Source organism: Pipistrellus kuhlii, unplaced genomic scaffold (genome assembly GCF_014108245.1).
Source record: "Pipistrellus kuhlii isolate mPipKuh1 unplaced genomic scaffold, mPipKuh1.p scaffold_m20_p_58, whole genome shotgun sequence".
Taxonomy (NCBI): Eukaryota; Metazoa; Chordata; class Mammalia; order Chiroptera; family Vespertilionidae; genus Pipistrellus; species Pipistrellus kuhlii.
In genome coordinates this window covers 1,192,689-1,219,234 of record NW_023425560.1, presented here as the reverse complement: position 1 = coordinate 1,219,234, position 26,546 = coordinate 1,192,689, and the positions used below count along the sequence as shown (strand labels likewise).

Sequence of the window (26,546 nt, the reverse complement as noted above, 5' to 3'; positions counted from 1 at the left end):
TGTGCTCCCGGTAAAATCTACGGCGCCACTGGACCTGCGTTCCCAGAACTCTGCTGTGAGCACCCCAACTGAACACGGCGAGGACAGCCGACACCGGCGTGTGCCGTGCGGACACGCCATCGTGTGCCGTACAGACACCCCATCGTGTGCCGTGCGGACACGGCGGCCCATGCCGTGCGGACACGCCATTGTGCGCCATCGTGTGCCGTGCGGACACGCCATCGTGCGCCATCGTGTGCCGTGCGGACACGCCATCGTGTGCCGTGCAGACACGGCGGCCCATGCCGTGCGGACACGCCATCGTGTGCCGTACAGTCCCGCAGAGCGAGGCCGGTCAGCGCGGACACCGCTGCCCCCTCGCCTCCTTGGACGGCAGGAGGGAGTCTCCCAGGGCAGGGGCGAGGGCACAGGGCTGAGGAAGGAGGGCGGAGGGCTGCGTACCGGGGTGCTCCGCGGCGTCCGGGGGGGCTCGGTACAGCTTGCTGAAGAAGGCCTCCGGGTACAGGGCCACCGCGGCGCCCACGCAGCTGAGCGCCAGCGCCTTCACGCTCACCCGCACGTCCCTGTCCGGGACCAGCGCTGCAAGGACACCTGCCGTCACCGCAGCTCGCGGCAGCCAATGCTGAGGCCCCTCTGAGCAGCTGCCCTCCGCCCTCACCGTTCCTTCCCCCCACACCCCCTGCCCCCAACCCCCTCACCGTCCTTCTCCCCACACCCCTCACCGTGTCTCTCCCCCCACACCCCCTACCCCCAACCCCTCACCATGCCTCTCCCCCCACAGCCCCCTACCCCCAACCCCCTCACCACCGTCCTTCTCCCCACACCCCACACCCCTACCCCAAACCGTCACCATGCCTCTATCCCCCCCACAGTCCCACCCCCCAACCCATCACCATTCCTCTACCCCCGCCACGCCCCCCCCACCACCCACACCCCCAACCCCCTCCACCCCCCACACCCCCAACCCACCCACCCCCCACACCCCAACAACCTCAACCCCCCCAACCCCCTCCACCCCCCAAACCCCCCAACCCCTCCAACCCCCACACCCCAACCCCCTCCACCCCCCACACCCCCAACATCACCTCCACCCCCACCCCCAACCCCCTCCACCCCCACCCACACCCCAACCCCTTCCACCCCCCCACCCCCAAACCCCGTCCACCCCCCAACCCCCCCAACCCCCCCACCCCCAACCCCCTCCACCCCCAAACCCCTCACACCCCCACCCACCCCCAACCCCCTCCTCCACCCCCCACACCCCAACCCCCTCCACCCCCACACCCCCAACCCCCTCCACCCCCACACCCCAACCCCCTCCACCCCCACACCCAACCCCCTCCACCCCCCCCACCCCCTACCCCCTCCACCCCCACACCCCGCCTCACGGCTTCCCCCTCACCGTGCCTCCCCCCACACCCCCCACACACCCACACCCGCCTCGAGGCCCCCTCACCGTGCCTCTCCCCTTTCAGCAGGAAAGAGGCGGCCAGGAGGCGGATGCAGTGGGTGAGGGGCGCGGAGTCTCCGTCGTCGGGCCGGCCGATGTCGCCCCTGAGGCGGCAGGGCTGGAACAGACCCCGGCTTGTCTGAGGGGAACACACGGCACCCAGCGGCTCGGCAGGGCCCGCATGGGCGGTGCGGGCACAGGCCGATCTGCTGGGCGCCACCTGCTTCCAGAGCCGTCAGGGCCGGGGCTGGGCAGGGGCGCTCAGCGGGAGGAGCTGGGGGACGAGGGGACAGGGTGGTGCGCAGCGGGAGGAGCTGGGGGACGAGGGGACAGGGTGGTGCGCAGCGGGAGGAGCTGGGGGACGAGGGGACAGGGTGGCACTCAGCGGGAGGAGCTGGGGGACGAGGGGACAGCCCGGCGCTCAGCGGGAGGAGCTGGGGGACGAGGGGACAGCCCGGCGCTCAGCGGGAGGAGCTGGGGGACGAGGGGACAGCCCGGCGCTCAGCGGGAGGAGCTGGGGGACGAGGGGACGGCGGGGCGCGCAGCGGGAGGAGCTGGGGGACGAGGGGACAGCCCGGCGCTCAGCGGGAGGAGCTGGGGGACGAGGGGACAGCCCGGCGCTCAGCGGGAGGAGCTGGGGGACGAGGGGAAAGCCCGGCGCTCAGCGGGAGGAGCTGGGGGACGAGGGGACAGCCCGGCGCTCAGCGGGAGGAGCTGGGGGACGAGGGGACAGCCCGGCGCTCAGCGGGAGGAGCTGGGGGACGAGGGGACAGGGTGGTGCGCAGCGGGAGGAGCTGGGGGACGAGGGGACAGGGTGGTGCGCAGCGGGAGGAGCTGGGGGACGAGGGGACAGCCCGGCACTCAGCGGGAGGAGCTGGGGGACGAGGGGACAGCCCGGCGCTCAGCGGGAGGAGCTGGGGGACGAGGGGACAGCCCGGCGCTCAGCGGGAGGAGCTGGGGGACGAGGGGACAGGGTGGCGCGCAGCGGGAGGAGCTGGGGGACGAGGGGACAGCCCGGCGCTCAGCGGGAGGAGCTGGGGGACGAGGGGACAGGGTGGTGCGCAGCGGGAGGAGCTGGGGGACGAGGGGACAGCCCGGCGCCCAGCGGGAGGAGGTGGGGGACGAGGGGACAGCCCGGCGCGCAGCGGGAGGAGCTGGGGGACGAGGGGACAGCCCGGCGCTCAGCGGGAGGAGCTGGGGGACGAGGGGACAGGGTGGCGCGCAGCGGGAGGAGCTGGGGGACGAGGGGACAGCCCGGCGCGCAGCGGGACGAGCTGGGGGACGAGGGGACAGCCCGGCGCGCAGCGGGGGGAGCTGGGGGAGGAGGGGACAGGGTGGTGCGCAGCGGGAGGGGCTGGGGGACGAGGGGACAGCCCGGCGCTCAGCGGGAGGAGCTGGGGGACGAGGGGACAGCCCGGCGCGCAGCGGGAGGAGCTGGGGGACGAGGGGACAGCCCGGCGCGCAGCGGGAGGAGCTGGGGGACGAGGGGACAGGGTGGTGCGCAGCGGGAGGAGCTGGGGGACGAGGGGACAGGGTGGTGCGCAGCGGGAGGAGCTGGGGGACGAGGGGACAGCCCGGCACTCAGCGGGAGGAGCTGGGGGACGAGGGGACAGCCCGGCGCTCAGCGGGAGGAGCTGGGGGACGAGGGGACAGCCCGGCGCTCAGCGGGAGGAGCTGGGGGACGAGGGGACAGGGTGGCGCGCAGCGGGAGGAGCTGGGGGACGAGGGGACAGCCCGGCGCTCAGCGGGAGGAGCTGGGGGACGAGGGGACAGGGTGGTGCGCAGCGGGAGGAGCTGGGGGACGAGGGGACAGCCCGGCGCCCAGCGGGAGGAGGTGGGGGACGAGGGGACAGCCCGGCGCGCAGCGGGAGGAGCTGGGGGACGAGGGGACAGCCCGGCGCTCAGCGGGAGGAGCTGGGGGACGAGGGGACAGGGTGGCGCGCAGCGGGAGGAGCTGGGGGACGAGGGGACAGCCCGGCGCGCAGCGGGACGAGCTGGGGGACGAGGGGACAGCCCGGCGCGCAGCGGGAGGAGCTGGGGGACGAGGGGACAGGGTGGTGCGCAGCGGGAGGAGCTGGGGGACGAGGGGACAGCCCGGCGCTCAGCGGGAGGAGCTGGGGGACGAGGGGACAGCCCGGCGCGCAGCGGGAGGAGCTGGGGGACGGGGGGACAGCCCGGCGCGCAGCGGGAGGAGCTGGGGGACGAGGGGACAGCCCGGCGCGCCGCGGGAGGAGCTGGGGGACGAGGGGACAGGGTGGCGCGCAGCGGGAGGAGCTGGGGGACGAGGGGACAGCCCGGCGCGCAGCGGGAGGAGCTGGGGGACGAGGGGACAGCCCGGCGCGCAGCGGGAGGAGCTGGGGGACGAGGGGACAGCCCGGCGCGCAGCGGGAGGAGCTGGGGGACGAGGGGACAGGGTGGCGCGCAGCGGGAGGAGCTGGGGGACGAGGGGACAGCCCGGCGCGCAGCGGGAGGAGCTGGGGGACGAGGGGACAGCCCGGCGCGCAGCGGGAGGAGCTGGGGGACGAGGGGACAGCGCGGCGCGCAGCGGGAGGAGCTGGGGGACGAGGGGACAGGGCGGCGCGCAGCGGGAGGAGCTGGGGGACGAGGGGACAGCCCGGCGCTCAGCGGGAGGAGCTGGGGGACGAGGGGACAGCCCGGCGCGCAGCGGGAGGAGCTGGGGGACGAGGGGACAGCCCGGCGCGCAGCGGGAGGAGCTGGGGGACGAGGGGACAGGGTGGTGCGCAGCGGGAGGAGCTGGGGGACGAGGGGACAGCCCGGCGCGCAGCGGGAGGAGCTGGGGGACGAGGGGACAGCCCGGCGCGCAGCGGGAGGAGCTGGGGGACGAGGGGACAGGGTGGTGCGCAGCGGGAGGAGCTGGGGGACCTAGAGTGACGATGAGGAGGCTGTGGGCACCTAGTGCAGCCACTCCTCGCCCTCAGGCGTTCGCGATCCCTGGGGCAGGCGGCTCCTCAGAATCACACTGACCAGCCGCCCACCAGCACCGAAACCAGGGCCTCAAAGAGCCCCCGGCCCCGCCATCCACAACGGCCCGAAGGCGCACGGAGAAACAAAATGTGGCCGCACCCAGGACGGAGTGAGGCCACGCTTCACAGGCAGGAACCCACGCCTGCTACCACATGGGGCCGAGGACAGCTGCTCAGTGCGTCAGGGATTCCACAAAAGGGCAACACTGCAGGTCCCACACGGGGAGGCCAGGGAATCAATCCGGGAGCGCACGCTGAGGAGGAGGCCGAGGAGGGAGGCTGGGGCTGAGCGGGAGGCTGGGCCTGAGGGGGAGGCTGGGGCTGAGGAGGAGGCTGGGGCTGAGGGGGAGGCTGAGGAGGAGGCTGGGGCTGAGGAGGAGGCTGGGGCTGAGAAGGAGGCTGGGGCTGAGGGGGAGGCTGGGGCTGAGGAGGAAGCTGGGGCTGAGAAGGAGGCTGGGGCTGAGGAGGAGGCTGGGGCTGAGAAGGAGGCTGGGGCTGAGGAGGAGGCTGGGGCTGAGAAGGAGGCTGGACCTGAGGGGGAGGCTGGGGCTGAGGGGGAGGCTGGGGCTGAAGAGGAGGCTGGGGCTGAGAAAGAGGCTGGGGCTGAGGGGGAGGCTGGGGCTGAGGGGGAGGCTGGGGCTGAGGAGGAGGCTGGGGCTGAGAAGGAGGCTGGGGCTGAGGAGGAGGCTGGGGCTAGGGGGAGGCTGGGCCTGAGGGGGAGGCTGGGGCTGAGAAAGAGGCTGGGCCTGAGGGGGAGGCTGGGGCTGAGGAGGAGGCTGGGGCTGAGGGGGAGGCTGGGGCTGAGAAAGAGGCTGGGCCTGAGGGGGAGGCTGGGGCTGAGGAGGAGGCTGGGGCTGAGGAGGAGGCTGGGCCTGAGGGGGAGGCTGGGGCTGAGGAGGAGGCTGGGGCTGAGGAGGAGGCTGGGCCTGAGGGGGAGGCTGGGGCTGAGGGGGAGGCTGGGGCTGAGGGGGAGGCTGGGGCTGAGGGGGAGGCTGGGGCTGCGGTGTCTGTGTGGGAACAGGAGACGCTGGGAGACGGACATGTGGCAATCAGCAACGTGAATGCACTGATGCCGCTGAGCGGGCAGGTCTGAGGTTCCAGGCGTTCCAACCAGCAACCGGCCAAAGGGACAGAAGCGAGACGGAGCCCGGGGGCGGGGCCAGGCGGACGGCCCGGGGGCGGGGGCCGAAGGGGGGGGGGCGTGACAGACAGCGGCGCCCTCCTGGCCGGAGCCTCTCACCTTGTCCTGATCGCCTGGGTCGGCAGCGTCCTCTCTGGACACGGCCCGGTCCACGTTCCGGTCCACGTTCCGGTCCACGGCCCGGTCCACGCCGCCGTCCGAGCGCTGCCGGCGGTGGCCCACGCCTCTCAGTAAGTGTGCCTGCTGCAGGGCTGCCCGACACGCCCCGGTCAGCGACCGCCCGCGCACACGCACACGCACACGCACACGCACACGCACACCCGGGTCAGCGTGGGCCGGGTGTCAGGCCAAGGACAGGGCGCTGGCCCCTCGGCCTTCCTCCTCACCCACACCCGGGAAAGACACCGCGAGGACCAGCGAGGACCAGCGAAGAGGGGGCGGCCGCGCACGCCGGGACCACATACCTGCGGACGCGGCTGTGAGGGCGGCGGCGTCCTCGGGAAGGCCCCCGGGCTCCTCCTCCTCCTCGCACTCCTCCTCCTCCTCCTCCGGCGGTGCCCTGAGCTGCATCCCCGCATCCTGGCTGTCGGCATCTAACACCTGGACGGTGCAAAGGGCCGTGAGGCTCTGCCCTGCCGACCCCGAGCACAAGCCTGACTGCGAAGGCGAAGGCCAGAGCCACGCGAGACGGCGTCCTGCAGAGGCCACCCGCACAGGCACAGACGAAGGCGCCCCACGGCCCACGCTGCCGGGCACAGCCCAGCGCCCCCAGGCCTGTAACTCCAGAAACTTCAGTCTGGAAATCGCTATTTGTTACATTTCTACCCGAGAGGAGATTCCCCCCCCCCATTTATTATTATTATTTTTTTAGAGAGAGGGTGAAAGGGAAGGGGGGAGGGAGAGGGAGGGAGGAAGGGACAGAGAGAGGGAGAGAGGGAGGGAGGGAGGGAGGGAGGGAGGCAGGGAGGGAGGCAGGGAGGGAGGGAGGCAGGGAGGGAGGGAGGCAGGGAGGGAGGGAGGGAGGGAGGGAGGGAGAGAGGGAGGGAGGGAGGGAGGAAGGGAGGGAGGGAGGGAGGGAGGCAGGGAGGGAGGGAGGGAGGGAGGCAGGGAGGGAGGGAGGGAGGGAGGGAGGGAGGGAGGGAGGGAGGCAGGGAGGCAGGCCGGGAGGGAGGGACATGGATGTGAGAGAGCTTTTAGCAGAGCCCACACCATGGCCTAATCTAACTGCCCTCGCTCCACACGAGGCGCGGCCACGCCCGCAGCGCGGCCTCAGGAGGGCTCGGGCGGAGTGGGAGCCTCTGCACGGCCGGTGGGTCGGAGGGACGCGGTGCAGGTCTGGGCCTCCAGGGGAGCCCCATGCAGACACCGGGCACCCTGCCCACTCACGATTTCGGAGCTGTCGGAAGGGGTCACGGCGGAGTCGGGCCCCTCGGTGGTGGTCTGCGAGCTGTCGCTGAGCGGGGAGGAGGCCTGGGTGCCCTCGTTCAGGTCCAGGGCCGGGTCGGACGGGCCGGCGCTGACCTGGCTGGAGCTGCGGCTTAAGATATCCTCCTCGTCCCCGTCGGTGGCGCCGGCCAGGTCCACCGAGTCCGGCTGGAGCGTGTGCTGGGCCCGGGGTTGCTCTGTGATGATGTCGTGGCCCGTGGAGTCGGCCGCGGAGCTGACGGAGCCTGGGGTGGAGACCCCGGAGGAGGCAGCCAGCTCCCCAGAGATCTCGCCTTTGCCTGAGGCTGAAGACAAAAGGCCAGGACACATCCGCTGGGATCGAATGTTTGCAAAGACCCTCACGTTCACTGTCACTATTTAAACAGCAAACATCCTTAAACACAGTGAACATAGGAACTAGGGTATTTCAAAAGCAGGACAACAGTGCGTCCTCTAAACATGATCACAACCGCATCCCAGTTACTGCCCTTTCACCACGTCACCGCGTCATATTAAGCAGGTCGGGTCTGCCCTGGCTGTGTGGCCAAATGGGTAGAGCGTCAGCCTGAGGACTGCAGGGTCCCAGGTTTAATTCTGGTCAAGGGCACATGCCTGGTTTTGGGCTTGGTTCCTAGTAGGGGACATGCAGCAGGCAGCCAATCAATGATTCTCTCATCATTGATGTTTCTAATCTCTCTCCTTCCTCTTCCTCTCTGAAACCAATAAAGATATATGTTTTAAAAAATATATTTTTAGCCCTGACGGGTTTGACTCAGTGGATAGAGCATCAGCCTGTGAACTCAAGGGTCCCAGGTTCAATTCCAGTCAGGGGCATGTACCTTGGTTGCGGGCTCCTTCCCAGTAGGGAGTCTGCAGGAGGCAGCTGATCCATGTTTCTCTCTCATCAATGTTTTTATATATATATATATATATATATATATATATATTTTTTTTTTTTTTTTTTTTTTTTTTTTTTTGTTTAAAGAGGTGGGGTCAGCGCAGACACTGTGACATGTGTAGTGCTCCCAACGGTGTTCACGGCCTCAGCTGCGGCCGCTGGGCCCTATGGGGAGGGGAGTGCGGGCTCCCACAGCCACTGGGCCGTGTGGGGAGTGCGGGCGGCTCCCGCAGCTGGGCAGAGCCACGCTCACAGCTGCCCGCACAGCCCTCGGGCAAGCTGCTCAGAAGCAAGGAGGTAAATTCACCATCACCCCGAGGTGGCCATTCTTTCTCCTCTGACCCTGCTCACCTCCCCATGCCGCGCCTTCCCCGCGGCACAGAGGGCACATGCTCCCGTTACGCTGTGGCCCCATGAAACCACAGCCTGCGTGAGCGCCACAGAGCTCCCACTGTGACAGCGGCCGGCCCTGGATGCCGGCTCCGAGAGCATGTGGCCGTTATCACAGCCATAACGTTACTTTAACTTTGTTTTTGTAATCAGAACACTGATTTCTACTTTGTAAAATAAATGAATACATAATCACCATTGGGATGATTCAGATTTTCCTTCCCAAATAAGTTACCTAAAAGCATTCTTTCAAATAGAATTATACAACCCAAGCCACTCTCTTTTAACTCAATTATTAGTAACTTGGTCAATACTCATCTTTTAAGAGGTGAATAAAAAACTCATATCTGTGAACAAATGCAGAATTCTTCTTAAATCATCTGTAGACAATTTTAGTCCTTTTCCCCCTCACAACCAGGCAGTTCCCTCACCCACCACTTCCTACTCAGAAAGACAACGCTCAGGAGCATAGCCCTAATTTAAAGCAGGAAAACAGCAAATATGTGATGCAAGGAAACACACGTTTCCAAGGGAGCACTACACCAGAGGCCTGAACTCTCCCTGAGCAGCTGGCTGCACGCTGCCCGGAGCAGGGGAGGGGCCCGGGACAGGAGGGCGTGGTCCCCACGGCACCCCCTCACGCGAGAGCTACCTGCGAAGGCCGGGCTGCTGCCCTCGGACCGGGACTCGGAGTCCTCCTCCAAGGCCGCCGCTTCCCCGAGGAGCACCTTCCCTAGGAGAGAGGAGCGCCGTGAGCTGGGAGGACTCACGCAGCCGGCACGGGCAGCTGGTCACTGTGGAGGACACTCTGCCCTGGAGGCGGAGCACAGAGCCGGCGCCTGGGGCACGGAGAGCACCAGCGAGTCCACAGGAAAGCAGAGAGCCGGCTTCTCGGACAGACGGACGGACAGAGCTGCAGAGCACGGGGACAACTGCAAACACTCAGCCGGCTGCTGTGACCCCAATGGCAGTGACTTATCGCTACTTCACCTAAACCGGCACCATGGCCAGAACCACGCTGTCCGCCGGGGATGTTCCGCAGCATCTCAATTGGCCGCCAGAATTACACATGAAACCGCTATTCCTAGAGGCCATTTATTTTGTTATCTTTTAATTTGTTAGATTCTAAGGTTAATCATAACTCAAGCACTGTACAACCTGGGAGGCTGAAATAATATTTCATCTTTAGCAAAGTTCAAAAAGTACACTTTACCGTTTACAGTTTTCAGACTCCATCGTCATATGTTTCAACGTGACGTAACTGGGCTCCTAAGTCTCACGGTTACATCACACACCAGTGTCATCAAACACAGGAGCTGACCCATCATGGCCACGCGAAGACAGGGCCCAGGGTGACCACCTCCCCAGCGTGCACTCTTGGGACACCGAAGGCCAGTGAAGCACAACGGGAACAGTGGAGGTGACGGCACAGCGAGGCGCTGGCCGCCTGCTCAGGGTCCTGTGCCCGGCCAGGCTGCCCCTGCAGGGCCAGCAGGGCGGCTCTGGGGCCCCGGAACGGGGCTGCCCATCTGTCCCAGGGCAGCGCAGGTTTCATTGGAAAAGAGAATTCTGAGGCTACAACCAAGACGTTAGACACTACAGCCCTGACTGAAAAACAAGATAAGACAAAGGACGCAGGAAAGCAAAGAGCCTGAGGCCTCCCGGGTCTGGCGGGAGACAACAGGCACCTTCCCATCAGCGGGGGAGCAGGGAGCACCGAGACCAGCTGGCAGCACAGGCTCCCGAACCACCTTCGTGCTCACCCAGACCTCAAAGCCCCTCAGGGACCACACTGTGCGGCCCAATGGGAGCCTCCAGGTGCGAATAGGAAATGCTCTGGCTCGGCCGTCCCCGGGTCACGCGGGACTCAGGGACGGGTCTCATGCTTACGTGGCCATCCCCCGTCTATTTATAAAAAAAGTTCCGTCACTGCGTGTGTACACAGGCACTTTATGTTTCTTGTTACTTGTTTACAAGTAAAGGTCAGGAACTGTCTTTCTTTTGGTTCTCTTTGCTGTGTCACATCATCACTGCTGTGTCGGCTCCATGTGAGGGACACAGATGCTTATGGAGGTGGGTCCGACTCACGCGAAAATCGCCTTATGTCACCATAGGAGCGATCTCCGTCGAAACCCAGGACCTGCCGTGCTCCCGTGAAGACGGCATTCACCGCCAACAACATTGGGCGTCGGGCTCTCACACACAATACTCATGACACACACAAATCAGCATGTTGTTTGCCAATTACCCCTCAATTTTTAAAAAAAGAATTAGTCTTTTAAGATTTCAAAATAAAAAAAGGCAGCAATTACTTCCTACAGAAATCTAGACTGGAAAAGAAAATGAGTGCTGTTGCAAAGTGATAACATGTCCCCAAACTGTCAGATTTCATTAGAAACACTTTGATCTAATAAAAATAATCAATTGTATCAGGACACTTTGGCCTGCACAAAGCCAAATATGGTTGGAATACCCCAGGCCCAAATTAACTCATTAGCCAGTCATCTGTCTGATACAGTGAACAAGCAGGCGGGGAGGACGGTTACCTCACAAACATAACGCACTGGCGGCAGCAGACAAGGCAGGCGCACCCTTAGCTCAGGACCCGCAGGCTGAGGCCGAGGCCACAGGGAGGCCCAGGCGGCACAGGAACCGGCCTTACAGGAAGCTCTGCCCAGCCCCGGCCCGAAGGCAGCGAGTCCTGACGGCAATTCTGACGGCAGCGGGGAAGCCCTGCCAGGCCCAACCCGCAGCATGCACCCACAGGCAGGGCGTCACAGAACAGAAAACCAGCCGCCCGGACTGATTTCTGAAATAATCACCTCTTTGTTTTCTGGAAAGGACAGGGCTGCATGAAGACCCCCCTCCGGCTGAAAATCACAAAAGAATGACAGATGAAAGTAAGGCACAAGCTGTTGGAATTCAGAAGGAATTCAAATATTTTCAAAAAGCTCGATTCAACTTTAAAGCCAGAGAACATATGAACATATTCCCAAAAGGCAGTGCTCTGCTTTGATTTTGACATGAAAGTTACATTACCGCTCAAATACACATATAGCTCAGGCCTAAAATGTCAAGAGTGCACAGACAATGCACTTAAAAAGCCAAATTAAAGCCATCAGAAATCTGATTGTTTGGTCAACTAATAATCAAGTATAAATTCTCGTCAGGAACCACCGCTGGGAATGAGGATTCGGCGATTATTTGTAAGGCGTGCATCCCGCAGAGAAAAGGTTCTTCAGTACAAGGACAGGGAACAGGCACATGACCATTTTCTGCTCCTGACACGCACACGCACACGCATGCACACACATGCGCACACACTGCACTAAATGGACCGCATGCCACAAGACCGAGAGGCTGGGAGAAATAAAAACCCCCGGAGCTGCAACCCAAGGCTCCGTCTACCCCAGCTCCTAGGGGCGTCTCCATGTCAGGCAGGGCCACAGCTGCAGGAAAATCAGGGGGCTCCCAGGACAAGCATAGTGGGAGGAGCAGCGACGGGCAGGCGAGGAGAGCTTTTCTGAAGTGGGCAGGACAGCACTGAGCCAGAGGGCAGCAGAGACAAAAGCTCTGAAGGACCAGGGGTCCCATCTCTGGCCAAGTGACAGACGACAGGCCCTGGGATGCCCCGCGGCTTGTTCACTCCCAGGCAGACAGATGCCACTGGAGGCAGCCGCGCTCGCTCAGAGCTACCCACCTTCACCTCCTTCCCACCCGTCAGTTCCCTGCAGAGTCATCCCTGCCGTGGCCCGGGCTCCGTTGTAGGGGGGCCCGCTCAGCACTCACCGATGAGCTCCACGATGCTCCCGCTGCGGCTGCGGCCGCCGGGCTCCGGGCTGGGCGTGCTGAGCTGCGCCAGGCCGCCCGGCGTGGTCAGGGCGCGCAGCAGCGCGGGCGGCGGTGTCCGGAGCAGCTGCTGCAGGAGCTCCAGCGCCCCGGTCACCACGTTGTGGTCCGGGTGCTGCGCGTAGTGCAGGGTCAGCTCGTACACCTGGAGGGGAGACGGCAGCCGTCGTGGGCACTGGCGTCCCTTCCTGTGTCCGACAGGGGCAGAAAGGAAGGAACCTGTGCCTTCCTTTCTGCCCCTAAAACGGTGTCGCTTCTACCAGTGTGGTCAGCAGCCTCCGGGCGGCCTCCTAAGCTCCCTCGAGGCTTTTCACTGTGGTACCAATTCCTTAGGCCAGTGGTCGGTGACCACGCTCCGTGCGCAGAGGCATGGCTGACACAGTCCGAAGCGAGGACCTCGGTCGGAGTGCCACCGAGAAAGAGCTGACGAGGCTTGTAAAGGTCTCATGTCAGACCCCATCGTGCTTCTCACGTGACGTGAGCAGGGTGAGTTTATTCCTCCTGGGAGCTGCCTGTGCCACGGAGAGCGTTCGGTGTGACTTTCAGATACTGATGACTGCAGTGCGGCTGTGTGCTCTCCCGCAGCTCACACACACAACCACTCGCCATTTGCCTCAAGTTCGAAATTAACTGCACTTTCTACTTGCTGGTGGGGCAGCCTTCCCTTTAGCATCATAAAAGGAAAACGTCCGTTTCAGAAAGACAGAGAGCACGCGGACACAGACTAAAAGCTCAGGGCGGGGCCCTATGGCTCACTCTGGTTCTTCTGGGGCCTCCATCACTCCAGGTCGCAGGTCTGCAAACTGCAGTCCATGGGCAACCCGCCCGCCCCTCCGCCCAAGGTCTGAGAGGGCATGCCACGCCTGCCCATGTGCACGGCCTCTGGGCGGCGGCCCTGCCCGCAGGCATCTACCGCCTGCGGACAAACTGCCTGCACAGCGAGAACTCAGCGCCCCACAGCCCCACCCGCCCGCCCTCCTGAGTGCTGTCAGCGACATCACCTCTTCACACGGTTAGGGGTCACAACGTGTCACTATTTAAACCACGTGCTTTGCCCAGCAGTTCAGTCAAAACCCGAATTTAACATGGACTGCGGGGGCTCGATCCATGTTTACAGCACAGATAAACATGTGCCCGGTCTGGTTTAGGCACAGGGTCACAGGCTGTGCCAGGCGGGGCTATGAGGGCCTGTGTGCCACGCTATAACTTAGCAGAGCTACCTGCGGATCCCTCTGAGGTCACAGGGCTGGGGGTCATGACCTCGGACCGGAGCCCGTGCTCAGAACCCAGGCTGCGCCGCTCCCCTTCCCCGGGGCTGACACGCAGGCTGTCAGTCACGGCTGTGCCTGCACCAGTGACCCAGGGCTCCTACCTGCACCAGCTGCTCTGACGAGGGGGAGACTTCCATTTCCTTCCGGGTCACCCCAAAGCTGCCTTTCAGGCTGGTGTCCTGGACCTGCTGCTGCAGCAAGGGCACCAAGTACCGCAGAGTGAGCAGCGCTCCGAGGACCAGCAGGGAGGGGTGCGCGCCCTCGACGGGAACCAGCAGCCCTGGAAGGCAGCACAGCTCTGCATCCGGCTCCTGCAGGCCTCCGGGCTCTGCTCAGAGCCCCGCAGAGCCCTTTCTGAGCTGCGGGAGGCCCGCTGGCACAGACGTGTGCATCGCACCGGGCGCGGGCCGGGCGGCCCAGCACCGCGGCTGAGCGCCCGCACTTGCCGGGGTGACTTCAGTGAACGTGTGCGGGGGGGCCGGGCAGCCACACCGGGCAGAGCCGCAGGGCCGGAGGGACTCCCCACACTCAGAGCCACCACGCCGGCTGGGAAGTGTGGCCGCACGAGGGCTGGGCGGGCGTTGGGTGCACCAGGGCCTGTCCCCCTGCCCTGCTGGCTGGCTGGCCTTGGGTGCCCACGCTTCTGCAGAGGAGCAGCTTTTCCCACCCTCACCCCGACCGAGCTCCCGTTTCCCAGTCAGCAGGGCCCAGGGTCTGCCCACAGGCCACGGGACGGCCTGATCTCACCGTCTGTCTCTAGCAGAGGCCGGAGACACCCCCCTCGCCCGCCCCCTCCCCCCGGGCACCGTCATGCCCGTGCCTCACCCAGGAGCACCCTCACCCAGGAGCACGCTGAGCAGCCAGCTGTAGAAGTACTGCGTCCTCCGTGAGTGCTGGCACACGCTCACCACGCAGCCCGCCGCCGTCCGCCGCGTGGTGGGGGAGGGGGCCTTCAGGTTGGCGATGAAAGCCTTCAGCAGGACCTGTGGCCACGGGCCATGGAGAGGTGCATGAGGCCCGCCGTGCGTCCACAGCCTAATGCGCTCCCAACGCTCGCAGCGTCATCACAACCCGGACGCTCCGGCTGAACAAAGCCCCGCTGAGCACCCGAGCAGCGCCCAAGGCTCCAACGCAGAGGCCGGGCAGTGGGGGCCTCTGCTCTGGGGAAGCCGCCCACGGTGTTTGAGGGCGGGTCAGGGACCGACACCGATCACACAAACGCAGCCAAGAAACGGACACCGCACGAGGCCAAGGAGCAAAGAGCGGAGCAGCTACAGCCTCGTCCGGCCTCAGAGGCGCCCGTGGACCTGGCCGCAGACAAGCAAGCTGTCCCTGAGCCTGGAACAACCCAGACGAGGTTCCGGGCAGCGTGGAGGCCCTCCCCCTTCCCCGCACACCAAGCCCCTCTGCTTTCGAGGACACACCGGCCCCTCTTCACCTCCTCGCCCACCGGAGCAGTGAGAGGACAGCCAGGAGGCAGCCCCCCACGTGCCTCGGAAGGTCTGATGGGAATTATGGGCGGACAGGCCCCGGCTGGGTGGGTGGTTGAAGTGTCGTCCCAGTACACAAGGTTGGGCGTTCCATCCCCAGGCAGGGCACATTCAAGGATCGACCAATGAATGCATAAATGGAGCAACAGATGGATGTTCCTCTCTCCCTCCCTCCCTCTCTCTAAAATCAATAAATAAAAACTAAAAAATAGCCGAAACCGGTTTGGCTCAGTGGTAGAGCGTCGGTCTGCGGACTGAAAGGTCCCAGGTTCAATTCCGGTCAGGGGCATGTACATTGGTTGCGGGCATATCCCCGTTAGGGGGTGTGCAAGAGGTAGCTGGTCGACGTTTCTCTCTCATCGACGTTTCTAGCTTTCTATCTCTCTCCCTTTCTCTCTGTAAAAAACTCAATAAAATATATTTTTTAAAAAACTTCAATAAAAATAAAAAATAAATAAAAAATAAGTAAATTAGAAGTACTTTCAAATGACTGTCCCAAAGCCCCAACTCCCCAGATTCATTCACAGGCTTGTGACCTGAGGTAAGAATCATACCTTGATTTCATTGTCATTTGCAAAATTGCCAAGCGAAGCCATGATTTTGGGTATCGCCGCAGCCAAGGTCTCCTGAACAGACTCCTCGGGTCTCTTGCTTATCCGAGTCAGGCAAGGCAGGAGGTTTACCAAGTAAGGCCTGCAGGTGAGGAAGAACCTGCATTATTCTACCAGGACTACTTTAATACGTCCGGTGCCTGTTGGAGAAAAGCCAGTTTTTATAGCAAAACAGAACTCAGAGGAGAGGGGACAAACCTCAGCAACAGGAGGGTGAGCTGCACATGAAGTTCAAATGTTGGCAGACGCTCACCCTTCACCTCCCCCATAGCCAGAGGACTCTCCAAAACCCTTTTAAAAATTATATGCAGCCCAGCTGTGTGGCTCAGGGGTAGAGTGTCAACCTATGAACCAGGAGGTCACGGTTCGATTCCCTGTCAGGGCACATGCCCAGGTCATGGGCTCGATCCCCAGTGTGCGATGTGCAGGAGGCAGCCGATCCATGATTCTCTCTCATCATTGATGTTTCTCTCTCTCTCTCTCTCTCTCTCTTCCCCTCCCTCCCTCCCTCCTTGAAGTAAATTTTTAAAAATTTTTTAATAAAATAAACTTTCAAAATTATTTGCAGTAAATATTAAGTTATTATAACACTCATACTGTAAATTAGAAAATAGAGGTAATATAAGAAACATCACATTAGGAGGCGGAGGAAGGCGTGGGGGAGAGACAGCGATACGAGGAGACTTGCCTTGGGGGAAGGCACACAACAGCATACAGAGAGAAGGCCCTTAAATAAACACTAAGACAGACGATGAGGGAAACAGGGGTAAGGGATGAGATGAAGCTTTCTTGGAAAAGAAGCATTACAGAAAGGAGTAGTGCTCAAGCTGAACAGGCCTCAGAGGTAAGACCTGGCTCTAGAGAAAGCTGCCGCCATGCTGACGGACGGACAGACGGACGGACTGACGGACCAGGGCAGTCACAGGCTGGACAAGCCAGGATCTCAGGACCCCGCCAACCATGGGGAACTCGGCAGCGCCCTCTAGTGCAGGAACAGGCAAGAAGCCGTCTGCACCCAGGACCAGCTCCGGGAGCCTGGGTCACAGTCCTCAGGAGAAAACTGTTTCCGCAGGGACCCCAGGGTAAACAGATCAGCCATCAGAGGAAGAGCCTCTGGCTTTTGAAGAAGTATAATATAATAGAATCGGGCCAATGAGTCCACAGAGTGTCTGGGGTGACGGGGCCCTGGGGCAGGCTCCCTGGGCTGGAGAGAAGTCGGGATTGATCTGGACAGTCTGGGGGATGAGCCACAGTGCGAGTGAGGAAACAACGGGTCCAATCACATCTCCGGTCACTGTGGCTGCTATGTGGAGACTATAGCAAGCAGTTGGATAAAAAGACATTTCCCTTGTACTGCATCTCTGTTAAACGCAAACCACTGGAACCCATCACTGCTTCCTATTCACAGTGAGGGCCGGGCCACGCCCATTCCTAGGGACGTTTGCCAGTTAGGGAGACGAAGGTGGAGTTAAAAGCTGTGGTCCTTCTTTTGTTTTTTGTTTTTTTGTTTTTTTAAAAATATATTTTATTTATTTTTTACAGAGAGGAAGGGAGAGAGATAGAGAGCTAGAAACATTGATGAGAGAAATCATCGACCAGCTGCCTCTTGCACACCCCCCATAGGGGACGTGCCCGCAACCAATGTACATGACCTTGACCGGAATTGAACCTGGGACCTTTCAGTCCGCAGACCAACGCTCTACCAATGAGCCAAACCGGCTTCGGCTCTTCTTTTGTTTTTAAGATAGAACTGTTCCAGCCGAAACCGGTTTGGCTCAGTGGATAGAGCGTCGGTCTGCAGACTGAAAGGTCCCAGGTTTGATTCCGGTCAAGGGCATGTACCTTCGTTGTGGGCAGATCCCCAGTAGGGAGTGTGCAAGAGGCAGCTGATTGATGATTCTCTCTCGTTGATGTTTCCAACTCTCTATCCCTCTCTCTTCCTGTCTAAAAAATCAATAAAATATATATTTTTTTTAAAATAGAATTGTTCCATTAGTCAAAACTATTCGCAGTTTAACGCCCACAATTTAGTGCCCATATTGGAAACCCATGTCCTAGACACAGACACAGAGTCCCCTAACTCCTACTGTGAGCACTGGGGTGGGACTTGACCTCCAAACTCTTGGTAAGTCCCTTTTCACGTGCGTGGGCACTGCTGTCACACGGGACAGGGGAAGACCCTGCTGTTGGGGCACCCACCTCCTACGGGCCTCGGGGGAGGGGACGTGAACAAGCACACGGCGGGTGTGCAGGAACGCTCCTGAGCAGGGAGCTGTGAGGAGAACCAGGACACGGCAGCCCATCACAGCACAGGGCCCAGCTCGGGAAGGGACGTGTGAGCTGAGAGGGAGAGAACCCAGGGAGGCCTCCACCGGGACGACAGGAGGCCGCCGCCGCCCAGCAGTAACGCACCTGCACTTCTGAGGCCGGACCAGGTGCGCCAGCTCGGCGAACCGCCACAGCGCAGCACGCAGGCTCCGGGGAGCGCCGTTCTGCGTGGGTTTAACAGAGGAGTTACATGTTAGGGTCACGGAGGACGTCACGTAACAAGGGCATGTTTTCATGGTTAACTGCTATTTTTAGAGAAAGGGCCATTTGAATCTTTACTTTAGAAATGTTAAGGTTAGTGAATTTAACTGTAACAATATAAAAGGTAAGTCACCCTTTTAAATTCCCAACTCATCTAATAAGCAATGAGAGCAGAGGAGAGTAAAACTATGTCTACTGCTCCAAACAGCTCCTCACTCGTAGGTGAGATGGCACTTCCCCAGCTGCTCAGGCAGCGAGGCGGCCGCAGCGGGAGCGAGGCGCACCTTCTTGATCTCCTTGTAGAGCTCGAGCTGCAGCCTCGGGAGGTTCGAGTCCATCAGCGCCTGCAACACAACGAGCCCAGCTCAGGCCTGGCCCCGCTCAGGCCCGGCCCCGCTCAGGCGCAGCCCCCAGCCCCACTCAGGCCCGGCCCCCAGCCCCGCTCAGGCCCGGCCCCGCTCAGGCCCGGCCCCCAGCCCCGCTCAGGCCCGGCCCCGCTCAGGCCCCGCCCCCAGCCCCGCTCAGGCCCAGCCCCGCTCAGGCCCGGCCCCCAGCCCCGCTCAGGCCCAGCCCCCAGCCCCGCTCAGGCCCAGCCCCCAGCCCCGCTCAGGCCCAGCCCCCAGCCCCGCTCAGGCCCGGCCCCCAGCCCCGCTCAGGCCCGGCCCCGCTCAGGCCCCGCCCCCAGCCCCGCTCAGGCCCGGCCCCGCTCAGGCCCGGCCCCCAGCCCCGCTCAGGCCCGGCCCCCAGCCCCGCTCAGGCCCGGCCCCGCTCAGGCCCGGCCCCCAGCCCCGCTCAGGCCCGGCCCCCAGCCCCGCTCAGGCCCAGCCCCGCTCAGGCCCGGCCCCCAGCCCCGCTCAGGCCCGGCCCCCAGCCCCGCTCAGGCCCGGCCCCGCTCAGGCCCGGCCCCCAGCCCCGCTCAGGCCCGGCCCCGCTCAGGCGCAGCCCGGCTCAGGCCCAGCTGAGGCAGCGGGAGGCAGCCTGCACCGCAGTCAGGCCAAAGTAAACGTTAACAGCAACTAAAGGAGGAGCCTAATCACTGAGAAAAAAGCACATACGCACAGTGACTCACAGACTAGAACGGAAGCAAGTTTAACTGTTATCACCATCAAACACTACAGAACGGCACACCTAATGGCAGGTGTCTCCAATCCATTCAAACCTCTGATCGGAAACCCTGACCAGGCGAGTGCAGACCATGTGCGCTCTGCCAGGAGATCAGCATTATGGCAAGGCCTGGGGGGGCCGGGGCGGCGCACCCGCAGGTGAGAGCCTCGGTCTGTGTGGCACACGCGCCCACTCCCACTGCAGACCCGCATCCTCCTGAAGGTCTGGCCCTCCCTTTGTGTCCGGATGCGCCCAGCCTGTGGCCTAGGGACCCTCTGAGCCGGCAGCCAGCTGGGAGCCACAGGCCCCTCCCAGGCCCGCCTCCTCCCAGATGCCCGGCTCTCGCTCTGGCCCTGGCCCCAGCTCCCAGGCAGGCCTCCAGGGCACAGGCTTCCGGTCTGGAATAAGCACTCCTCCACCCGCGTCCGAACTATGCCAGAGCCCCTCCTCCTCCACACAGAGCACGAAGCCCTGGGACTGACCTCAGCACCCATGCTGGGCGGCTCGCAGCGCAGCTCCTGGCACCAGAGCCGGCCCCACGGTGAGAGGCCGAGCCTCCAGGCTCACCCCCAGCCCCCGCCAGGAACCTCTCCCCCGCAGCGACCACCCGCGGGGCGCGGCGTCTGCGCTGGGCACCGAGTGGCTTCTGCCAGGCCACCTCACACGGGACTGACGGGGCTGAGGGCAGAGCACGCGGCCAGGCTGATCGGGTCCCCAGAGCGCTTTCCTACATAAACGAAGGGCGAACTGCGCCCCATCTCCCCGCAGGGCCCGTGCAAGGACCCTGTGGAGAAGGGAGCGGGCACCTGCTGCGGACACAACGTGAGCAACGGCTCTGGAGAAAGTGCCAACACTCTGCCGGCGAGTCCACGGGGGAACGGCGTCTCAGTGTGCACACGCACGAACTCCACGGAGGCTAAAGGACAGCCCCCGGGTGGGCTGGGGACCCGGACGCGGAGCAGGGCCGGAGGAGGCACAGGACCAGTGACTGAGAATGAGGGAAGAAGGCGCTGGGCCGTGGCAGCAGGAAGCAGAACAGGCGGCAGCAGACTCAAACTCCACCTCAGGAAGCGATCCCGGGAGAAGACCGGTGTCCCCTTCTCTCTCCCTACCTCCCTGCCACCAGTGGCTTCTGGCTCACCTGCTGTCCCGGAGCCGCTCCCTGCCCAGTAACCTGCTGTCAAGTCACAGCCTGACCTGCAAGCAGCGCTGCCTGCCAGACCCCAGGGGGGCAGAGAGGAGCGAAGGAAGGGCGCTAGAGACCCCAAAGGATTCCAGGGCCTTGTGTTCTCTCTGGGATACGCCCCAACAGCGCACCCAGGAGTGGCCATCAGCACCCGCCCGCCCACACCCTGAGGGAGGCCAGAGGCCGGGCAGCCAGAGGCCGGCAGACAGCAGGCAGACCCGCCCACCTGCTGCAGCCACTCCGAACAGGGCCGTCAGGGCCTTGTTTGTTTATGAATGCATTTACGGTGCCGGGTTAATAAACCCGCAGGGTGGGCCGGCCCCTCACCTTGATGACCTTGTTGAGGCACTCGTCAGCCACCATCCTCACATCAGACTCTGCGTCGTCACTGCACAGCAGGAACAGCTCCATGGCGATGCCCAGCAGTTTCTGGAATTCCGGAGAATTTCTAAGTGAAGAGGAGAGAATGTCACAGCCAAGAGGAGCCTGAGAAGCCATGGCAGTTACACGTCCTGTCCAGGACGCTGGAGCACGGAACGAAGGCCGTGTCTGTGGCGTGGATCTGACTGGGAAACACGGACCAGTGACGCCAGAGGCCACGCTGGGAGCCAGGTGTGGGCACTGGAAACTCGGCAGCTCCGTCATTCTTCCGGGAATTAAAACTATTCTAAAATTTTAAAGTTTATTTACAAAAAAAGAGGTTGTCTTTGCAAGACAAATCTCATTTTTTAAAGTTTTAATTTAAATGTTTTTGAAAGACTGCTTTTTGTGTATTTTAACTCAACTTTTAAAAAAGACACTGCTTGAGCTTGGCTAGCCGGTTTGGCTCAGTGGATAGCGCGCCAGCCTGTGGACCAAAGGAAGGGAGCCCGGTCAGGGGCACGGACCTCGATGGCAGGCTCCTCTCCGGCCCACGCCCTGGTCAGAGCTCCTGCGGGAGGCAGCCAACTGATGTTCCTCTCCCCTGATGTTTCTGTCTTTCCCTCTCTCCCCCTCTCCCCAAATAAAAGTCCATGAGGAAAATGCCCTCGGGTGAAGATTACAAAAACACACAAATGACACCGCTTGGAATACTTGAACCCAGACAGTCTGCTCTGTGCCCCAGACCACTCTGATCCTCCCCCGAGAACATGCTTAGGGAAGGGAGGGGAGAGAGAAAGAGCGAGAGAGGAAGGGGGAGGGGGAGGGGGAGACATCTTAGGAGAAACATCAATGGCTGTCCTGCATGGGTGCCCAGCCTGGGGTGGGACCCTCAGTCCAGGTGTGTGCCTGGCCGGGAACTGAACCAGCGCCTCCAGGGACAGGGTGAGCCCCAGCCCACAGAGCCACATTCCACCGAGGTTTCTCTCTCTCCCCTCTCCCTCCCGCTCTGAAATCAATAAAAATAAATAAACGCAAAGGTATTCTCGGGTGAGGATCAACCACACAAAGGAGCAGGAGCTGCTCATGAGTGTCTGGAGCAGAAGTCTGGGACGGGCGCCTTAAGGCTGGGACAGGAAGTCACGACGAAACCCGCCGGCTTTTCTCCAGTTACCTGAGCGACTGCGCCACTATGTTCTCGCAGATGGTCAGGCAGTGGCTCACCCGGTCCTTCTTGGTGGCCGAGAGCTCCTTCTTTCTGAAAGAGAGGGAGGGGAGAGTGAGGCTGTGCTGAGTTAGCGCGCCCCTCCTCGGCCGGCACCGCCACGTCAGGAAGCTCTGGGGCAACTCCGAGGAACCACTGCTCCGCGCTCCGCGCTGGGGCAGAGAGCCGCCAGGGTCAGGGTCGGGGTCGGGGTCGGGGTCAGGGTCAGGGTCGGGGTCGGGGTCGGGGTCGGGGTCGGGGTCGGGGTCGGGGTCGGGGTCGGGGTCAGGGTCAGGGTCGGGAGGCACAGAGGGGCTCCACCCGGGCTTCCTTACTGGTGCTGCTCCGTAGCAACTCCAGGTGACCTATAACACACCCTACCTTCCCCAAGTTAGCGGAGAAACTTGGTCCGGGCATAAATTATAGACAAGGCGGACCATTTCTACCTCCCCAAACCGCTAAAACAGCCGCCTGCGGAGACTCTCAGCCAGGAGAGGAGGTGCAACCCAGGTGCGGGCGCCAGGCAAGAGGTGTCCGCAGGCTGCCCCGGGGACAGGAGGAGGAGCCGCCGGAAGAGGCAGCTTGGGGAGCACAGCCAGAAAAGAACGAGCATACTAACAGAAACCACCAGAACACCACTGGGTCTCTGAGATTCTATACGTCAGGGGGAGGGGCGGCTAACCTACAAGCCCCTGTGACCAAGGCAGCCCTCAGGCCCCACAACGTGCGCTGCGGCCAGGGAAGCCCTCCAGAGGCAGCCAGGGCCGGAAAGGACAGACAGGGTCCGGCGAGAAGAGCAGGGCCTGGTCCAGGGAGAGCGAGCGGGGCTCCTGGACTGCTGAGGCGTTGCCCGCCTCGTGCGGGCGGGACTGACACCAGCCAGCTGGAGCGGAGTGCTACCAGCCGCAGAACACGTCCTTCCCGCGGACGGTGCCTCCGCTCAGAAGTCCGTGGCCTTGCCTCCCTGCGGCTAGACAGACCCCACTCGGTTCCCAGAAGCAGGAAGGGAGGCAGCATGCGGGGCGCTGTCTGGCCCGAGTCTCTCCCCTCTGGCTCCTCGCAGCTGCCGCTCACTCAGATGGAGCTTCAAGAGGGAAAGCCCAGGCCCTAACTGAGCAGGAGAAGCTGAGGGGCCCCCCACCCTCCTGTCCTCATGAACCACCCACCTCAGAAGCCCTATGATTGGCCGGGCTGGCATGGCTCAGTGGTTGGGCATCGACCTATGAACCAGGAGGTCATCTGTTCGATCCCCGGTCAGGACACAGGCCAGGGTTGCGGGCTCGATCCTCAGTGTGGGGCCTGCAGGAGGCAGCCGATGGATGATTCTCTCCTATCATTGATGTTTCTCTCTCCCTTTCCACCCCCCCTTATTATCTATTGTATAAAATCCATAAAGATATTCTTTTTTAAAGAGCTCCATGATAGAAGCAACCCAAATGCCCTTCGCCCGGCAGGAGGAAAACCAAGCTCTCTGGCCAGACGGCGGCGCTGTGCTGCTTGGCAGGGAGGGGCGCCGCTCACACACGGGGTGAATCTCAGCGCGCCAGGCTCACGGCTCGGCTGGATGCGTCCATTCACCAGCACACGACGTCTGGGAGGACAAACCACAGGAACCAGAGTGACCAGTCTCCGGGGGCCAAGCAGCAGCTGACAGCAAAAAGGCATGGGCGTGGGGACAGGGTGGTTCCGGTTCTCAACTGTAGGCGTGGCTAATGGCTTTATGCATGTGTCAAACTGCACAGAACTGCACACTAAGAAGGGCCCGTTTCCCCAAGTGGAACTGTGCCAGTTTTAAAGAGAAAGAAGGAAAGTGCTGTGAGACTGAAAATGCTCTCTCCCTTAAACCACCAATCCAGTCTCACAGCAGCTGGTGGAGAGTCAGCTCCTTGGCCCTGCCCGCTGCACTAACCGTGCGAGTACTCATCCGTTGTCCATTATGCTGCCAGCCAGGAGAGTCCCTGTGCCAGAGGCTGGACCTCCTTGGACACGGGGTATCGGACAGAGAAGACATAAGAAGTTGTAGGCGTATCAGAGAGTCACTAATGCAGCCCAAGTAGCCACAGCTCCTAAAGGGCCCTTAGACAAAGCAGTCCTTGCTAACACAGTAGCAAACACAGGCCATCCCAGCAGAACAGCCTCACCTCAGCTGTTAGTAATACATCCTCCCCACAAAGCAGCCACCAACATAGGAGCATAGGAAGCAGCCGCACACCAGCTGGTCATAACACACTTTACGCTAACTCAGACAACAGTCTTCCTGCCAAACAGTGACCTCAGTCTCCTGGGGTACAGAAGAGCATGCCGCACAGTGCACAGATGGCCGCGTCCTTGCTTTTGCACCTGCGAACAGAAAATGAGCCTTGAGCACCCTGCTTAGGATTCCCACGCTCAGAGTGGCCTTGAACATCCGGCGTACACTGAATGACTAGGGTACCTAACACTTAGTTTCCCTAGTTTAAGGCAGCCATCAAGAAAGTAAAAGAGCAGTGATGAATTTAAGCATTTTAGAAAGCAAACAAACACATCCATTACTCCTCAATTTCCAAAGTGAAAATCTGCCCCCGGCCTTCGATGTGCTGAATCCACACTCCAGCTCCAGGCTGGAGGGGAGTGGCACTCCACGTGCAGTCTCCTACACTGCGTCTGAAGCGATTCCTCAGGGGCTGTACCGAGAACAAGGCTGACGGGCACTATTCTGATGGTGGTCAGAAAAGAAATTCAGACCTGGGTATTCAGCAAGTCAGAACCTAAGCAGAACCTCCATCCTGTGGTGCGTCCACCTCCAAGCCCAGCTTTCCCAGCTGGCACGGGAGAGGCTCAGCAAAAGTGAGGCGGAAGCCAGGTGTCCCGGATGGCTGACCTGACCAACTGGCCGTGGCTGCCAGAGCGCAGCCTGGAGAACACGCTGAGCTCACCTGCATCCAGGAAGAGCCCGCCCTGCTGACGGGCTGAGTCCGCCATAGGCAGGGAAGGAGTGCAAAATTCAAGTGTTTACGACACATAAAACGCTCCCTGGACTCCTCATGACAGCACTTACAACAGCCCACGTGTAGTGACAATGAGTCAGGGTGCCCATGTGCGCATCAGCAGTCAGCAGCGTCCCGAAGGAGGAAAAGCCACGCCTCACAGTGTCCCCCCGCCTGACGGCGAGCTGGCCGGCCCGTGGGCACCTCTCCATCTTCTCAGAAGTGAGATACACACATGAGTTTTCCTAAGAACGCTGTCTCTCTCCTCACTTGTGGCAAACCAAAAAAGATCGTTAGCAAGAAGCAATACTGCACGCTCTCAAGGCCTGCCCTGGTCCATGAAGGCCTGGTGCCCTGGTCCACGTGCCAGAACCTGAGCCAGTGAAGCAAACTGACCGCCAGAGACAGAACGTGGTGAGGCCTTCCGACCGGGAACAAGGCCCCTCCGACCTCCCTCCTGGTCCACATCCCGAAGCTCTGGGAATGGCCGGAAGGAACTCCCTCATGTGGTCGAGCATCTTAAAGCTCAGCGCCTGTGCATCCTATGTCCCTGCTCAGCACACCTGCTCCCTACCTGCTTCTGCCCAACAAACAAACCGGGAAGGTCAAAATCCCCCGCGGGATGGGATTAGGTTGAAGGAGCGATACGTCCGGCTGCCTCACTCCGCGCGGGGGGGGGGAGCGGGGGCAGCCCCGCTCCGGGCGGGCCTGGCTGCGGGGTGAGTGCCAGACGCACAGGGTCGGGGCAGTCCTGGCTGCTCCCACTGCAGGCAAAGCAGACACTTCAACTTCGCCTTCCACCTAAGGCAGAGCCCTCCGCCGCCCACTGTGCGGTGAGCAGTCTGCGACACACGCCTGGAGGAGGCCGCGGCCAGCCCACCCAGGCCGCCTGTGTGACCCGTCATAAGCCGCGTCCCAAAGGGGCCAACCCAGAGACACTAGATGAGCGGCAGGGACCAGGCGGACAGGGCAGTGAGAGCGGTGACGGCTGCAGAGCCCCGTGAACTCAGCACCGTCACTCAACTGCGCACTCGGAAATGGTAACTTATAATAATCGCAATCTCCCATTTCACTCTGCCTGCAAATCCACAGCTCTTCCTCCGCAGAGATCCCGGATCTGACACCCACCCCAACCCCCGCTCCCCCCACCGCCGCTTCCTTCCCATCCCTTCCCCAGGCCAGACTCCGGCTCCCGCACCCCACAGGGGCCTGGAGCTGCCCGCCCCTCCCCCCCCCCCCCCCCCCCCCCCGCTCACACCCCCAGCCACCACATCCCTAAGCCTGCACCACGCATCTGGCCTCCAGGCCTGAAACTGTGTCATTTCTAAAACGGTTTGCAAACAGGATCGCAGCGCGCAGTGTCGGGATGACTGTCCGTGCTTCTCTGAGCGCAGCGGCCCGGGCTGCCCCCTCTCGCTGCTCAGCAGATCAGTCACCTGTTGCAGGACAGCGCGCCGACTCCAGTTTCCGGTTTTAGGAATAAAGCTGCTCCGAGCCGGGGCCCAGCTTCCGGGCCCTCCGTTCTCCGGGGGAATGCCCAGGAGGCCGCGGCGGGAACACAGGGACTGGCGCACTCAGGGCAGGCAGCTGGGTGCCCACCGCAATGGCCCTGGCGTCATCAGTGACCTCTCCATGTCCGCCTCTGCCGGCGTCAGGCCCCGCGGCTGACCCTCGCTGACCCGGCCTCA

The 26,546-nt window shown here is 62.3% G+C and overlaps 1 protein-coding gene across 3 annotated transcripts in view; it reads right to left on the bottom strand.

Moving 5' to 3' along the window:
* HTT (huntingtin) overlaps positions 1-26,546 on the bottom strand; it is a 93,194-nt gene that overhangs the window by 61,131 nt on the left and 5,517 nt on the right. Inside the window, exons 2-16 of one of the 3 annotated variants that reach the window (XM_045573998.1) lie at positions 21,863-21,946; positions 20,656-20,776; positions 18,323-18,382; positions 17,922-18,001; positions 15,453-15,591; positions 14,250-14,391; positions 13,510-13,688; positions 12,078-12,282; positions 11,111-11,158; positions 8,941-9,021; positions 6,962-7,305; positions 6,040-6,175; positions 5,675-5,826; positions 1,457-1,589; positions 442-579 (exon numbers count right to left, since the gene is read on the bottom strand). In XM_045573998.1, the coding sequence (XP_045429954.1) occupies positions 442-579; positions 1,457-1,589; positions 5,675-5,826; positions 6,040-6,175; positions 6,962-7,305; positions 8,941-9,021; positions 11,111-11,158; positions 12,078-12,282; positions 13,510-13,688; positions 14,250-14,391; positions 15,453-15,591; positions 17,922-18,001; positions 18,323-18,382; positions 20,656-20,776; positions 21,863-21,946 (2,042 nt within the window). The remainder of the gene's footprint in view (positions 1-441; positions 580-1,456; positions 1,590-5,674; positions 5,827-6,039; positions 6,176-6,961; positions 7,306-8,940; positions 9,022-11,110; positions 11,159-12,077; positions 12,283-13,509; positions 13,689-14,249; positions 14,392-15,452; positions 15,592-17,921; positions 18,002-18,322; positions 18,383-20,655; positions 20,777-21,862; positions 21,947-26,546) is intronic. The other 2 variants (XM_045573999.1, XM_045574000.1) reach the window with 2 other exon arrangements.